Raw genomic sequence first — 17,500 nt, forward strand, 5'->3', positions numbered from 1 at the left:
CATTTGACCAGAACATCCAGTATGCTAATGAAGCGTTCAAAGCTCTGAGAATCTCAACTGCATCGATTGATGCCATTGGAAGTTTGACTGCATCTGACTTTCCAACAACAGAAGTCCGTAAGTTGGAAGAGCAGGTAAAGGAAGAGAATCAAGCATACATAAAATGTTTAGAGAACAGAAATGCAGATATGGAAGAGATAAGGGATTTCTTAACAGCCATAAAACAGAACGTGCAGATCCTTGCTGCTGACAAAGAAGAGGTCGCTAGGTTGGAACAGATGATCGAAGACTGGAAAACAGAGCAAAGGGAATGTAATTTAGCTGTGGAGGACTTGAGGGTGAAACTAAAAGAGACTGCAAGCAAAGAAGATATCACTGCGTTAGGGAACGAGATCCGTGAGCTAAAAGAGAGACAAGAAGAAAGAGATAGAGAAGCGGAAAAAACAGGTAAGAAGTAGGACTTAACTGTTTTCAAGCCTATTTTGAAATAACAGCAAGGATAGCAATAGGCATGACAAAACACATAATTTTTGACAGTAAAAAGATTTTAGTTTATTTATTACAGCACTGTACAATGCCCAGAACTGTGACGTCAAAACATGAACGCAATTTTAGGGATAAAAGTTTCGTTTTTTGTCTAATTTCATTATTGCAAGCAAATACAGCACATCTCAGAAACAATTTCAGCAACTTCCGAAACTTCGGGCCCCGGAAAAATTTAATTATCGTAAGTGACGTCACAGTTCTGTCCCCAGTCTCCCTACCAGTGCAGTTTTGTACCCCAATGGAAGTGAAATTTTCGATTAGGACACGAAAGGAAAATCGGTACGGGATTTTACTAATTGTTTCATTTCAGAAAACCATGATGTTTTCGAAAGAAAAAATCCACCATATACACTTTAAATAAAAATAAACGAAACCGTTAGTTACTAAATTTTGTACCACAGCTAAGCTAACCAAAGCCATGGGTCAATTGCTTATATCACCAAATAATTTCTGCAGTGCAAAGAAGTTTTGTTCGGTTACGTCATCTCTGGAACGTGACCAAGTTTAGATCTGTGTTTATTTGACATGAGTTTCTTTGACTTCTACAATAGGGAATTTCAGCAAAGAAGACTGCTACGGCAACGAAAACGTCACTCCAAAATATATTTAGCACTATCGAAAGTATTTTGCGATTAATCCGTCTTGTTTAGGTTGTAAAATACGGGAAAACTATCCTTTAACTGGTAGGGGTCTAGATCTGCTTCTAACGAGAATTACTATGTTGAGCAAGCAAGAACTGAGCCCAAGGTGGCGAGAAGATATGAATTTTATGTTCTCGTGACAAGAACAATATCTCACTAGTTCGCTTCGTTCACTCGTGAGGAATGAATCAATGATGAAATGAAGCTTCACTTGATTTCATATCCGCAGTTCATATATGATTCATTTCATATACCATTTCATCATTGATTCATTCCTCACGGGACGATTAGAACCCACAAATGACCTGCTCCCAACGTCAGTGGCTTCATAGCTCAGTTGGTTAGAGCGTCGCATCGGAATCGCGAGCTCACGGGTTCAAACCCCGTTGAAGTCCTAAAATTTTCAGGCTTCTCTACGCAATTGCAAAAATTGCTCTCATAACTGCGAAGATCATAGCTTCACTTAATAATATTCTTGCTTTGTGGCGTTGCTGTAGTAGCTGTAGCCGTCGTCTTTGCTAAAACTCCCAAGTATCCCTATTGTTTTGAGGAGTACGGCAACAAGTCAACAACACGGTAGCAGTTTTGGCATTTTTCGATCAGCAAAAAGGCCCGGGTAACAGCAATAAGAATAATTGAGCAACCTATACTGCTAACAAAGAGTAAGATTAATCGTACGGGTTATAAATCTTCTTAGTATTTTCGCTGAAAACAAATAGTCAAAACTCTTACTCGTTCTCTTCCTCGTCGTAGAATCTAAAGCAGGTCCCTTTTAACTCAGTAATGCATTGAAACTGAGGAAACGGGAAAATGCATGTCTGCTGTGGGTTATTCTAATCATGAATAACATTTAGGTTGTTTGCACAAGGTTAAAGATATTGTTTGTTCTTGTTTCTTGGCATTGTCTCTTCAGTTTATACAGTCTCAAAGAGGCCACGGATCTCCAAAAAAATAAGCAATGTTTACTTTGTGTTTTACTTTTGCATATCAAAGACATCAAGCCAACAGTCGCAAGATCTTGTCTTCCTTCAATGGTTCCAAACTTCACTGGCCGACAGAGTGAATGCCAAGAGATCGTGGATCTCGTGAGTTCCGAACATACCCGACTTGTGACCATCTGGGGCTCACCCGGATTCGGAAAGACATCGGTTGCAATAGCGGCGGGGCACCAACTGCAGTCTCGAGGCTTTCCTGTTTGTTTCCTTTCATTACGAGGACTTCAGACAAAGGGATATCTGACATCAAAGCTTTTCAGCCTCGTAAGGCAACCCACCACGAGTCAGAGATCAGTACCTCAGGCACTGTCCTTTGAAAATGAACTCATCGATACCCTGGGTAGCATTTCAGATTCCTTCGTACTTATTCTGGATAATGTAGATGATCTACTAGAGAGTGGCTTCCCAAAAGTAAAAGAAGACGTCCTGCAACTATTAGAAGAAGTCCTCACGCGAAATGAGAAGATAACTCTGGTGGTGACCACAAGAGAATCATTTGAGTATATGAACTTGAATTTCCAAGGTCACAGATCAATACGAATAAGGCCACTGGATACTACCTCCTCCCGTGCTCTAGTTCATGAATTAGTGCCAAATGCTAGTCCTGACGACTGCGCAAGAATTGCCCAAATATGTGGGTGTGTGCCTCTTGCAATGAGGTTAATGTGCTCTTTAGTTTGTGAAGATGATGTTCAACCAAGTCAGTGTTTGATTGAGTTCACTGAGTCCGCAAAAGAAAGTATCGTTGACATCTTAGACAATCCAGATTATCCAGCTGATAAAAGATTGCAGTTCTTATATGAAACGTCCTTCCACAGACTTTCTGCCACAGAAAAAGAAGCATTTGTTTCTTTGTCTGTTCTTCCAGGATGTTTCACCATGGAGCTCGCCTCAGCTGTACTGAATGTTACGGGGTTAATTAAGGCCAAGAGAATGTTGCAACGACTCCGAAGAAAATCCCTTCTCGATTCAAACTCCCAGTATGGAACATTCACAATGCATAAACTTCTTCAGTCATTTGCTAAAGAAACGGGAGAACAAGAAATGAAAGAAATAATAGCAAATGCAAAGTGCCGTATCCATGCGTATTTCATTTCTCGTTTCGACAAACTGACTGATGAGTTTCTACATGGTCATTCTATGGACGCATTCGTTGCATTCTATGAGGAAAAACAGCTCTTTATAGAAAGCCTAGTAGACGGCTGCACAGATCCCAGGATAGCCGAGAATGTTTTTAAAGTTTTGGTAAAAGCAGAAATGTTTCTGGACTCGTTGTTTTCGTGTTCCATTGAGTCGCAAAATTTCAATAATATCTACGATTCGGCCCTAAAGGCAGCCAATAATCTTGGAAAGGCGCATTACCAGAGTCGTTTACTAGCTTCCAAAGCATTCGGTGAGATCACTTGGGGTGCAGAAGGAAGTGCAATGCAACTTCTGAAGAAGGCATATGAAATCCAGTCATTATCTTCGTCAGCAGTTTCTGATGATGAAAGGAGTAAGTACAAGTGTTATTTTGGCATCTGTGAGCTTGTTATCGGCGAGGATGAGAGCGGGATACAGTGCCTGCAAGAGGCTCTTTCGTTAATGCGTGAAAGTGGAGAGGACAAAATTTTAAGGCTGGTTGTTTACCAAGTCATGGCGGTCTATTATCAGTTCTTAAACGACCCATCTACCTCGACTTACTACTATAACAAAGCACGCAAGGAATGCAATTCTGCCGAAGACGAGCAACTCATTGTTATTCCACCTCTGGCATGTAAAGGAAAAGAACCAAACACTGTCAAAAAGCTTCAAATAAACACTTGTATCTCGGATAATTGGCCATTGCAATTCCTAGTTATATCTCACGTCAGGAAAGCAGCAAAGAATTTCTTTGACACTGACACCAAGCAATTTGTAATCAACCCTGCCCTACAAATATTAAATGACCTCCAGATAAATTCCAAAACCCCTTTTTATTTGTTTCATTTTTGCGCTAAGGTTTTGGCACTTCTGGAGTCAACATTCACCGAAGAGGGAATTGTTGGATCAGGTTTTGAAGAATCAGTCGCACGTCACCTAGCAACGCTGGAGCAATCCAAACAAAGCTCTTCAGGCCCAGAGGGAAACGTTGATTCAAATGTGACCGTTCATTCTCAAGAATGCAATCAGCCTCTCGCAAACTTCTACCAAGACTGCGGTGAACTGCACCTCCACGGGAAGAACTACTCAAATGCTGTTGATTTCAAAACATGCGGCGCTCTTGATATCGTATTGAGAACAGATAGACAAGAAGCAAATGCATTCTTAACCCCTAGCTACCTATCACTTGGGGTGACACAGAATTCGTTAGGTGATTTTACGTCTGCTCTCCAGTCTGCCCAAAGGGAATTAGATGTGCGAATAAATTTGTTCGGAGAAGATCATGCAAGCACAGCTGATAGTTATCATTCAATCGGGGTGATCCAGCATTCGTTAGGGGATTTTATCTCTGCTCTCAAGTCTGTCCAAAGGGCATTACATGTGCGGAAAAAACTGTTCGGAGAAGATCACGCAAGCACAGCCGACAGTTACTATTCAGTCGGGGTGATCCAGCATTCGTTAGGTGACTTTTCCTCTGCTCTGCAGTCAAAGCAGCGGGCATTAGATGTGCGGTTAAAATTGTTCGGCGAAGATCATGCCACCACAGCCAATAGTTACGATTCACTCGCGGTGACACAGCATTCGTTAGGTGATTTCATCTCTGCTCTGCAGTCAAAGCTGCGGGCATTAGATTTGCGGATAAACATGGCGCAGAATGGCTATTGTTTGTAGGACATATACTTGCTTTCTGGCATAAATTACTTTTGTCTCACTTGAACTCCCATGTGGGTTCTTAATAGGCTCCAATTGGTTGCGGTTAGTTTCTTCCAAATGCAAATCTACAGGAAAATGCTGGGAGGTGCGAATACCCAGTGGAATAACTGTCCATCAAATGTACAAGCAGTTTGCAGGCAGTAGATTTCCGAACAAACCCGATCACTCCGAATAGTTTGATAGGAAATCCTACATCTCATTTCCGACATGATTTGCGACAACTTAAGACCGGTTCCCACTTGTGCAATAAGCACAAGTACAAGCGTAAGTATTAAAAAACACGTGTGGGAACCTGAAATAAGCATAAGCGTAAAGCGCAAGAAAAGAAAGCTTATCATACGGTTGTGTTTGATTTCACAAGTCGGAACCGGCGTGAGTTTGCACAAGCACGACGATTCGCACACCATCTTGAATCTTACTAGATCTTCTCGGACGTTATTACTACGCTTACGTATGCTCAATTTTCTTCGGCTTGTCTCACTGTGTAAACGGCGCAAGCTTATCCTTGTGCTTACGCTTGTGCTTATCGCATTACTGGCCGGTTCGTATGTTGTGTCATGAGCGTTTTTAACACATTTTTATTAAGCCTCTTGTGGACTGGAGGCAGACCTCTCGTTGCGATCAATGTTTACCACTTTTGTAAATTGTAATGACAGAGAATTTCACAATTTTTGTCTTTGTTCCTGTCACGTTTCATTTTACATCATTCAGAGCTGAGTACTCATCAACCGTGATTCACGTGAAACATGCTTGGCTTGACTTTAATTACGTTCCAGACGAGCCAAACTCCCCTGTTTTCTCTGTTTGAAAATGGGCCAAAATTGTCATAAAAAAAAAAAAAACTCGCCTTAAATGCACGAACCGACTAGTTGGTTTCCTTTCCCGTGCGACAGTTGTTGAAGCTTTTTCTAATGCGCCGCTCTTAAGAAGCCGACCATTACGAAATCGACTCGCTGGCTTCTCTGAGTTTTTTATAGTTTGTCGCTCGATACATTTTCGGTTTAGATTTCTTTTTTCCCGATTAAGAGATTGTCGATGCTGGAACCAAGCACAGATATTTTAATGCTTTTTATTGTGGCCTCAAGTCCCAAGCAATCGTTAAGCTGGCGGCATGAGGCCAATATGATGAATGAGTTTCTGATGCGTTTCGGACGCGTTACGCCGGCCTCAAGTCGCTTTTTAGTGGCCTCAAGTCCCAAGCAACCGTTGAGCTGGCGGCATGAAGATCAGTTTCTGATGCGTTTCGGACGCGTTACGCTGGCGACATGGAAAGGGAAAGGGAAAAAGAAATGATGATGATCAAACTTCTCCGCACAATTATTTGCGGCAGAGTTGAAACTTGTTTGAAGTTATATTAAACGCAATTCAACTTACGACGAGCGAAAATCGATGTTAGGTAGTTTTACGATTCGTTGACCATTATATCTCGAATAATCTAATGAGATCAAAAATACAGAAAAATATGGCGGGGCCGCTGGTATCATCGACCAGCAGTCAAAGAGAAAATATTGGTTTGGTTGATCGGTATTCAGAAACGTTCTTTCGCATTCCCGTTCCTGTCATATTTCATTCTATCGCACCCAGACGCGAAAAACAAACGAGTGCCAGGAGCGCGAAAATTACGCTAAACCATGCTAACCACGGCAAACGTGTTCTGTTTTACATTGACGAGGCACCGACTAATACTAGTAATTGTTTTCTTTTATCCGGTGCTTTTCAAATGTTTGCAATAAATCGTTGCAACAAGAATTTCAAACTTTGAGCGTCGGTTGCTTTCTCAGGATTGAGTTACATCGATCAAATGCTGTAAAACCATAGTAGTGAGAGGTGGTTTTGGCACAACGGTACACTCAGGCCGAGCCAGGTTAGGTCAGCACTTGGCTCAAAGAATTTATTTCTCGTTGTAAGGTTGAATGAAGTAGATTCTTAAATATTATTTAACGTTTATAGTCTAGGAGTCCTTAACTTCTACATTCGTAATATGAGTGAACAACTCATCTGGATCTGGTGATCAGCGATCAGGAATTTTCTTGTTGACTCAGTTCTGTTGAAATCGGCAAAGCCGTGTGATTGCCGTTGGACTTTGGGAATCGGTGTAAATGATCATATGCAAATTTTCTTCAAGATTGTAACTAAGCGCTGCATTGATTTTCTGATTGTTCTTGGATTGAAGCAAGTGTCGCGCGGACAATCTGACTATGCTTGAGGGATCAGTTTTCCTTCTTGTGCGGATTTAATCGGTGGCTGGTTAGAGATGGTCGTTGAATAACATGCCATTGTTTCAGGAGAACCTTTTAACGATTCGGTCTGACCGGGTTGTCAGTGAATAAAACTAGTCAGAATTGTTTGCACGGTTCTTATAGGATAGCCGCTTTCACAGAGCCTTCGGTTCAAAGTGTGCTTTTTCTAATAACTTTCTTTGACTGAGTTCTCGAAAGACGCAGTGCTTCTCCTTTGTTAAAGTTCTTTTAAGAGCTAAAGTGCGCCGAGATGAGAAGGTCGTATATTGGAAAGCTTCAGTAGCCTTGAAATGCGTCTGTTAATCAGGAATTTTAATAGTTGGGGTCCTAGACTTCATTTTCTAGGAAAACAGCGAGTACGTCAGCATTTTGCTATTTCCGCTGAGCAGAATTTGAAAGATTACTGCAAACACTATCTCCTGTGTGAGAACAACACTGATCTGGTGCCAAATCCTCACTCGGGTGATAACTTACGACTTTGGATGTCGGCTTCAATCGTAAATGTTCGCCAAAGGTCGTAACAAGATCCGGTAGACTGAAAAGTACATTGTCAACCTTTATGGAACACCCAAGGGAACAGTGGAGGCGGAGCTAAAGCAAGATTCATGAACCCAGTGTGCCTGCATTTATACATATTCATGAGCAAAATGGCTCATTATCTGCTCATTATGTGATACGAAATGAAAGAGCGCAAATTTCCAAGTAAATCCTTTGCCGCTATATTTGACATTTTAACATAATGTCTGAATTTACTCTTTAAAGAAACTTTTGTATGCTACAAGTTCATAAAAAAGTTGCTCCACAAACAAGAAATTTTAAATAGAAAAAAAGCATTTTTAACTCAAATTTCCAATAGTTTTTACAAGTCGTGTAATCTGGTCTTCATTTTGCAGCCTACAAGTTAGGACTTTTACAACCGAGATGCCTTTATAATGAAAATTAAAGTTGCGCGTTTGCCCATTTCTGGCGCCATTTCTTTTAAAAATGTAGTTTGTCGCTTTCAAATTTCGCGCTTCAGCGCGTCACTTCTATGCTAATGCGATGATTAGTCATATGAATATTAATGATGTCCGGCCATTCTGCGCCATGACAGTTCGGGGAAGATCATCCCACCACAGCAGATAGTTACCTTTCACTTTGTGCGACACAGCATTCGTTAGGTGATTTTACCTCTGCCCTTCAGTCTGCCCAACGGTCATTAGATGTGCGGATAAGACTATTCGGAGAAGATCATGCAAGCACAGCCAATAGTTATGATTCACTCGGGGTGACACAGCATTCGTTAGGTGATTTTATCTCTGCTCTGCAGTCAAAGCAGCGGGCATTAGATGTGCGGATAAACCAGTTCGGAGAAGATCATCCCATCACAGCAGATAGTTACCTTTCACTTTGTGCGACACAGCATTCGTTAGGTGATTTTACCTCTGGCCTTTGGTCTGCCAAACGGGCATTAGATGTGCGGATAAAACTTTTTGGCATTACTGATACTTACCGTTCACTCGGGGTGACACAGCATTCGTTAATTTTATTCTTATCATTAGTTTTCTTTTTTTGTGGTGTTTTTTTGTCATGTGCTTTTTATTATTATTATTTTTAATACAGAAACGCTAAACACTAACATAGAGAACTAAGAGTAAAAATAAAGCTAAAATAAATAAATAAAAATGGTCCTTTAATGGTTTTTAACATTAGGGAGCATTGCTTTCCATTTCTCGTAAATAGTGACTATAGTATTATGTCGCTTAGGCATGGCCAATTCCAGTTGATAAACTGTCCTTATTATTTTCGTTTTAAATTGTTAATGTCTATGACCAAAAAAATGAATTTTCTTTTTCTTTGGATTCCAAAACTATGTTAACTAAACACTTAAGTGACAACCGTTTCAGAAATACACCTGTTTATTTCAACTGGAATTTTCCTATTTAATGGTCCGCCATTACGAAGAGAGCTGGCTTCAGGAGAAATTGGGTAATTGGGTAATTGTCTAATTGACGAACATTGCGCAGCCACACGTCACCTTGGAATAAATTATCGCAACATAGAAAACTCTTAAACATGAAAAACCATGTCATGGGTAGTTTCCGAATTCTAATTTTGTTACCAGAAGAGTTTTCTACACAAAATTTTCACTCGATGTACCTATCATTAATAATATGGTGACACCGTTTCAGTTTCTTCATCCGGTCAGATTTTAACACTTCTTGTTTCTTACTATTTATTTGGTCATTTAATCATATAACTGCGATTATATAATCACACGATGGCCCAGGAAGGTCACAGTCCAGTTTTAATTTTTCACAGTCCAGTTTTAATTTTATTCACAGTCCAGTTTTAATTTTGTGAGTCGTCACCAGTTCTCTCACAGGTCACAGGTCATTGTTTTACCAATACACAGAGTATCCTAAATATCATAAAAGCCAACGGTTAACTTTTTTGAATTTAAAGTTCTATACCATTCTAGAACCGCTCTAGTTAAAGTTTTATAGCATTCTAGAGTTCGACAATTGTTATACGTTCCCCTCTGTGGCCTCTACAATGTCTAGAATGTCTAGAGTTCTAGAATAGCTATACTCTCTAAGTGAGTTCTAGAACGTCTAAACTGCGCTCTAGGTTTGGTTGGTTTTACTGATTACCATTAATTCTAAGCACTCATTTTTGCGACAATTTTTACGAAATCGTGTGAAGAATATAGCACTCGTGTACTGATTAAGCCTAAGCGGTCGTTTCAATGATTAGCTTTCAATTTACGGTTCAGTTAACTACACTTTTTTACCAGATACAGCACTCGTTTACTGATCAACTACCTGTTTAATATTCTGGAATTTAGAACTTTTAGCGATTTTAGAACCCCCATAGGGATTGTTTGATATCCTAGAACTTTAGAACACCCAAAAGAACTTTACCTATTTTGGAGTTTTAGAAATTTTGGACTCACAACATGTACCATAGATATTCTAGAACTTTAGAGATTTTAGAACCCCCTGACGGAAATTTTAGCGATTTCAGAACTTTATAACTTTAGAATATTTGGAATGTGTTTCGTTCTAACACTCTACATCGCGTTTGCATAACGATAAGCTGCAATTAGACGCTGGAATTTAAGCTAGTGAGTATAAGACGTCATTTGTCGTTAGATCCAACCTTTGAGGTTCAATCGGTCAGTTTTGAACGAGAGTAATGGCGGACCGTGAAATCCAAAACTTACGATCAAACTAAGCAACCTTTGGATAAAAATCAAAGCTCAAATTTTGCCAGTCAGGTGTTAAGCAAACTCACTTTCAAAATCCGAAGAAAAAAACAAAGGAAGTGATTTTTTGATCATAGTAGCATTTTAAGGAGTGAAAGGGCAGGTTCTATCATAAGGTGTCGGTGAAAGATCTCTTGTGTACCCAGAAATATATAGAGAATATTACACGGCGGTGCGAAGACATGAATTTTGTTTCGAGTGTCGATCGAGTGGTAAAAACAATATTTACGAACGAGCGCAACGAGTAAAATATTGTTTTTAACACGAGAAAACAAAATTCATATCTTCAAGCCATTGTGTAAGTTTCTTTTTGTTATGTAGATAGAAGTGTTTTAGTCACCATTTTTCTTTCTAACACCAAGCACAAACTGTATCGCTAATTCTTGCAACTAGAGGCAGGAATTTCTTCAATTTTCGCATTTCTTCTTCACTTGCAAGGAACTCCTGGAATAATTTTAAGTTCTATGAAGTTTTATTCTTCGTGTTACCATTTTCTTGTTTCTCAGAGAAGAATTTTACGTCAGCTTCAAAGAACTTCACGAATCTATCGCTTGCCATTTTTCACTGACTGTTTGCATAAACAACCATGCAAAGGCGGGAAATGACGTCATTAATAATATCCTCACTAGTGAGGATGTAGTTTCGTCAGGAGCCCATAAGTAGGAGCGTCCAACTCCCATATTGTCTTGTATGCAGTTTTTGAAGATAAATACTCTGTTATCTGAAAACACAGCTGACTAGTTTTCCCACTCATTAAAACTTGTAATTATTTGCAGTTTATGAAGACAATTCAAAGAAATCAAGACAGAAAAAGTTTCTAGCATGGCAGGTGTGTTTTTACATGAGAATAGTTTCTTTGCTAGTACCTCTACACATGCAGATAGACTACCAATACTCTATCATAGTAGCTGGCTATGCATTCAATCAGATGTTTCTCTGGGGAAAGTCCAAAAACCCTTTAACCTTTTTAGCCCATAAATACTAATATCATTGTTCTACTTTCGGGCAACCAGAGGTGACCCATAATTGTTGTTGAATTACAGGTACCATGCATTTTAGTTAATTACCCAGTAATACTATTTACATTGCTAATGTTGATCTATTCTTGTTTTGTAGACATGGGATCTCCTGCGCCTTGTTGTACATGGGTTTTTGTCATTTTGTGACTGGTTCTTTAAGAATGTTTCATCCAATGAGGGATATTTTATCAGTCCACTTCGCATAAATGGTAGTGCGATCGAGTCCATTTATAGTGTTTTAAAGTTTGCAAGTGGAGGGAATCTGTCTGCCCTTTCCTACGGTCCTGCCCTTGGCAAACTTATAAAGAGGAAAGAAATGGACAGAAACGAGTATTCAGAAAAGGGTTACAGGGATGTACCTATCAATGTTGGTGGATCAGATGCAGCTGCTGTTGTGGGATCCATAAACAACCTTGTAGTTCAGAGTCAGAAGTTTTTTAACCATTGTGTGTTTATTTTCCCTGAAAACATTTCACAGTCAACTTTTGGGGACAGGTTGGGAAGCAATGCATGTACCCTCATTGCAGTGAAATTTGGAGCCTATTGCTTTCAGAATAAACTAGAGATTTCTTTACTCTGGGATCAACTTCCAAATGTTTGGCTTGATTCATTTCTCAATGCCATTTGTGATGGAAATGAAGTTTATGATGAGTTGTACTCTGATACTAGCATTTTTTTAGATGTAGAAGATGTTGTTAATACAGTGGGGTATTTATTTAGTATTGAATCTGCTGATCAGTTGATGGGATTCACAAATGCAAATGATTTCAGTGACTTAGTTAACCACATTAGCAGGGTTATTCATTCATCAAGTGCTGCTCACCACTATGGTATAATTATTGCAGCTGAAAAGTCTGTGGGTTTTTTTGTGAAGGGGAATGGCTTGTGTGCTATCATTGATAGTCATCAACATGTAAACAGCCATGGGGGTGGGATGATCATTATGGCTAACAATCCCAGGTCAGCCATTGTCGAGTACTCAAATGTCCTAACAAATCACAGTTGTACTCTTGACTTGGGGACTCTTAACTGGGTCCAGTATACATGTACATGATCAAGTAAGTTAACTCTTATTTCATTGGCCAAATGTAGTCAACAACATCACCAATTAAAATATTATCATCAAGAATATGATGAGTGAGCAATAATTGATTGCAAAAATAATTTTGTATTCCCTTTATTTACATGTAAAATATTCTTTGGCATTTTAAATGGAAGATTTCAAATGAATTTTGGCAGGAAAAGCCATCCATAATACTCTTTTTGGTTGTTTTTTTTTTTCCTGATGGGGGATGAAAAAAATATATATATTGGTATAATTGTTTAAAGTTGCAATCCACTTCCACCTTGCCATCGATAACAACTAACTTAAGACAACACATAATTTCAGTTTACAAATATAGTAAAGAGACAAACTGTATCATCATTTAGGGGTTTTCTTTAAAGGCATCTTGTAGCATAATTCTAAAGTGAGCCCAAAATAGTATGACGTTGCCCCTTTAATCGAGAATACTTCCAGACAAGACTGATTTCAAGTAAACAGGAACAAGCATTTGTCATTGATGTCATGTACACCCGGCCTCTGTTGTTCAAAAGGTGGATAATGCTATCCACTGGATAAATCGCTATCCAGCGGATAAGCGCGGGCAAAGCCAATTGACTTATCCAGTGGATAGCTATATTCTATCCCTCGTTCGAACAAGTGGGGCCTGTACAGTAGTTGTAAATACTGTCAAGACTGTTTCAATCATGTATGAAGAGGCTGTCTGGAGATATTTCCTCGTGATTGTACCCAAATAAAAAATTAAATTAAATTATCTTTCAAAGAAGTGCTACTCTGAAACAATAAATTAAACATATAGCTGGCATCGCTTCAGAAAAATTCTCAAGCAATTTGTCATATTATGTGTTGTGTTTTACACTTAGTTTAATTTTTTTATTTTCCTATTTTTCAAAATAATAACAAAGAGGGCAAAATTACTGAATTTTTTCTTAATTTTGCTTGAGAAGAGGGCAAAATTACTCGCTCACGATTGGTCGAGCGCCAAAAATTCTCGCTCCTGATTGGCTGAACGTACGTCTTCCACATTCAGTTGGTTTCTTCTGTTTGAGCAAAACAACTTCGTCTTCATCGAAGTTTGTCTTTTAATTCGCGCTGCATTCGCCGAAAAGGCATAAAGATTAAGAACTAGCTTTAAAAGATGATCTGAATTTGAATTTTCGAGTGACAAGAAGAAGGGCAAAATATTTTTTTCACGAAAAACTTAAAACTTGCATCGACTTACATGGTGCCCGGCGTAGCGGGATTGTGTGGTTGAAAAACAAAATGATTCCTTTCGTCAAGGGCTTTCAGTTTACCACGACATCTTGCACCTCAACAAAAAAGGTCACAGAACAATTTGCCATTGACAGGAGGAACGAGTACCTCAAATTTGGTGGATTTCTTTGGACAAACTGTTTGCTATGTTTACGGATGCGTATTTGCAAGTGGTAAAAACCTCTACAGCACAGGTGAATAAAATAAATTGAAGCTTAACATTTGGTTTAATCGTTGTTACAGTTGTTCACGAATGAAACTCGTATTTTCCTCTCGAGTGGATGTAAATAACAATCATCTATACTCGTTTTGGACGCAAAGAACAAGTTGACTTGCTTGTCTGTTTGTCAGTTGTTTTGCTTCCGAGCGAACGAGTGTTTCCGCTTAGCTGTCTGTTTTTCGAGGTGCCTCAACAGTGTTAAGAAAATTTTGCCCTCTTTGTTATTAACAATTAATCGCATGGGGCCGAGTAAAATTAAGGATTAATATCACTTGTGTTTTCTGAAGTTGCTGAAATTGCCCGAGTCGCGCAGCGACGAGGGCAATTTCAGCAACTTCAGAAAACACGCGTGATATTAATCCTTAATTTTACTCGGCCCCATGCGATTACCTATACTAATTAAAAATGGAACCACAACACATGCATTTTTGCTTGATCGACAACAGTCAGCTACTTGCGTTTGGTGGACAAGGTGTATGTCTTGAGTTTCGGCCGAAGCATTTCATCCGCATCAACAACTTTCCCATGGCTCTTGAGGTCTCTCTCTGTCTTAGCGTTCATGAATTCGTTGATACGTGTGTTCGCCAACTTCGAAACTAGGGCTTTAAAAATTCCACCTACAACTTCAGAGTTTGAAGCAGCCTCTGTGGAGACAATCGATGCGACTAACAGACTAAATTCCTCCTTCAGTTCCTCGTTATTTAATACCGAACTCTGGCACATATCAATAAATTTTGTTGGGTACTTTTTCAAGTTTGAGTCAGAAGTGAACTCCCGAACATTGTCATCCACCTGTGTAAGAAAAGGAATAAGCTCCGTTCTTGGGAAAACAAGATTTCCTTCGTCTAAGTTTTGTAAGCTGGAAGAAATTAACGACTTGTCTTTCATTGTGAGCTCTTTAAGCAACTCAAGCTCAAGCTCCACCGTCGCCCTTCTCTCGGCAGATACCTTGCCTCGGCCTTTCTTTTGTTGTAGTGTTTCTGTACGAAGCTTTGTCATTCTGTGAAGGGCAGCTCCACAATACCGGTAGAGAGTTTCCTCAGACTCCGGACTGAGTTTTGATGAAGTTGTCTCTGAAGTCACAGAGGAAACCTTTTTCTGTTGTATTTGGGAAAGCACGTTTGTGTAGACCATTTCGTGCAAAACACTGAGAACCCCGTGCACCAATTCATCAGCGAACTGTTGGCCAACCGAGAATCGTTCAACGATTGAGCGTTCCTGGGTAGGCTTTCCGCAGGTAAAATTCGCAAGCATTTTCATCCAGGCTACTGAAAATGCAGCCTTCCTGTTCTTTTTGTCCGGTAGCTTAGCACACTCGTCTACCAAAGTAGAAAACTTTCGACAAAATCCCAGAATCATGAGCTGAAAATTTGGCTTCTGAGACTCGCTGAGCAAATGCTTTGCGAATCGCAGCCTCTGCGAGAATTCCTTCACACGGGGGTGCTCCAGTAGTTGCGAACGAATCTTACATTCGATTTCGGCTGCCTGTTCCGTAGAAAATATCCACGATGTCAGCTCGTCGAGTTCATCATCTAAAAGACTGGAATTTGTACTTGGATAATTCTTTTTTTTCTTGGCTGATTTAGTGGTAGCCGACGGCCGGGGCTTACAACTCTTTCTTTTACTACTCGATGGACGAGAAATCACCCTCACTTGTTCAATTTCCGCCTCTTCCTCTATTACACTTTCTTCTGGGCTACTAGAGCTTTCGTAATCTTCTCCTGAAACATAACTAGAACTATCAGAGGAATCTGCGGTGAATTCACTCTCACTACTGTCCGCCATTTTGGATTTTCTTTATGGCAGCCGAGACTTCCGGTGATGTTTGATTACGTCGATACCTGTCATTGGTCGGAATTCGCGGGAAAATAAAGCTTAAAATAGATCGAAGAATGAATGAAGGGGTAGTTTCTAAAGAAACTGTGGTGCTGCGTCGGTGGGGAAGTAGTATACAAAAATTTGGTGTTATCAACGGAGTTGATAATGTAAATTGGCCACCGTACAGAGATTCTAAAAGCTGACGTTTCGAGCGTTAGCCCTTCGTCAGAGCGAATTCGCTCTGACGAAGGGCTAACGCTCGAAACGTCAGCTTTTAGAATCTCTGTACGGTGGCCAATTTACATTATCAACTCCGTTGATAAAACCAAATTTTTTTAAAATAGATCGGTCTCCGAAAACGCCGTGCCACGTACCCTATGGAGTTGTACGCTCCTACTTATGGGCTCCTGGTTTCGTATGAATTTTATGAGTGGTGTATTTTCCAGTAAAACACTCCTGTCGATTAAACTGGTAGTAATCAGTGCGTTCGACAGTCAAAAGAATTAAAGTAGCTAGGCTGAGTGAATGAGACTTTTAGGTGAAGGATAAAAAAATGAGGGATGTGGTTCGTTGTTCGAGAAATTCTTTGGCCATAGCAGATCTAGTTTAATAGTAATATGTATCATCAAACTAGTGGGCTAATGCAAATCCTGCATTTTGATTGGCTACGCTACTAGAGGACTATTATTAATAGTCCTTGAGTAGCGAAAAGCGTGACTTTTTTTTTTCATTTTATTCCCAAATAGAATTTCTTTAACTTGCATTTGCTAACTTTATTATTGCCTTTTCTGTCCGACTAGTTGGGTGATACTAAAACAATTAGGCCCTTCGCCCTCAAGGGCCACGGGTCAATGGCAACTTAATAAACAATGAAAGAAACAAATGAAGACTACTACTGAGGCAATGAAGAGTAATGTATTGGTAATTAGAAATCATTAGAGTATAAATATAAAAATGACTTCATTATTTAGCGTGTAACTTCAGCTTATTAAATATGCAAAACACGAGTTAAAAAGTTTGAAAGCCGAAACTCCCATGCCCCATATTAATTCAGCCGCGTACACACGCATTGCATTGTTAAACTAGTAATTGGGAAGATATCTGTTTACAAACATTGACGTCAAATTTCTTTTGATATTCAAATTTGCCAACCACCGCTCGAAAGAATTTTTTGTTTCGGCATCCAATAAGCCTCTGGTTGGCACATAAATACCAATAGGTGATGTCATCGATATCTTCGCTATACTTGACACTACAGCTGCCCCTGTTTTTAAGTATAGTTGTACGCAGATTTCAATTTGTCCAGGGATCAGATAGACGTGGCCGTTTACAAACGGAGCAGTTTATGTCGAAGTGGGGAAAGAACAAATTAGCAGGCGGAGCGACTTGTGTATAGACCACTTTCATAAATGGCCATCACTGTTACATTCTTTTGTATTTGTGTTTAATTAGACCTACTGCCCTCATTTTGAAACAAATATTCTTTTGAAATTTGCCCGTCGTAGCGAGGCTAGAAGGGCTTATTAGCATTGAAACAAAAGAGAACTTTATTTGGCCGCCATTATGAAAGAGATCTATTGATGACAAGCAAATGATCCTACGACGCGATTGTCGCGGTACTA

At 39.6% G+C, this 17,500-nt stretch overlaps 1 protein-coding gene across 3 annotated transcripts in view; it reads left to right on the forward strand.

The window, feature by feature from the left end:
• The window catches only part of LOC137984946 (uncharacterized), a 26,890-nt gene extending 12,535 nt beyond the window's left edge, over positions 1-14,355 (forward strand). Inside the window, exons 2-5 of one of the 3 annotated variants that reach the window (XR_011119201.1) lie at positions 1-447; positions 2,181-5,281; positions 11,281-11,333; positions 11,621-14,355. The exon at positions 1-447 is cut by the window's left edge and continues 512 nt beyond it. Coding sequence is in view for 1 of the 3 variants with exons in the window: in XM_068832310.1 (XP_068688411.1) it covers positions 1-447; positions 2,181-4,975 (3,242 nt within the window). In the remaining 2 variants the exon portion in view is untranslated. Of the gene's footprint in view, positions 448-2,180; positions 7,749-11,280; positions 11,334-11,620 lie in introns of those variants that run through there. The other 2 variants (XR_011119202.1, XM_068832310.1) reach the window with 2 other exon arrangements.
• Positions 14,356-17,500: the final 3,145 nt, after the last annotated feature.

The sequence above is a fragment of the Montipora foliosa genome, chromosome 14, assembly GCF_036669935.1.
Source record: "Montipora foliosa isolate CH-2021 chromosome 14, ASM3666993v2, whole genome shotgun sequence".
In the NCBI taxonomy this organism is placed as follows: Eukaryota; Metazoa; Cnidaria; class Anthozoa; order Scleractinia; family Acroporidae; genus Montipora; species Montipora foliosa.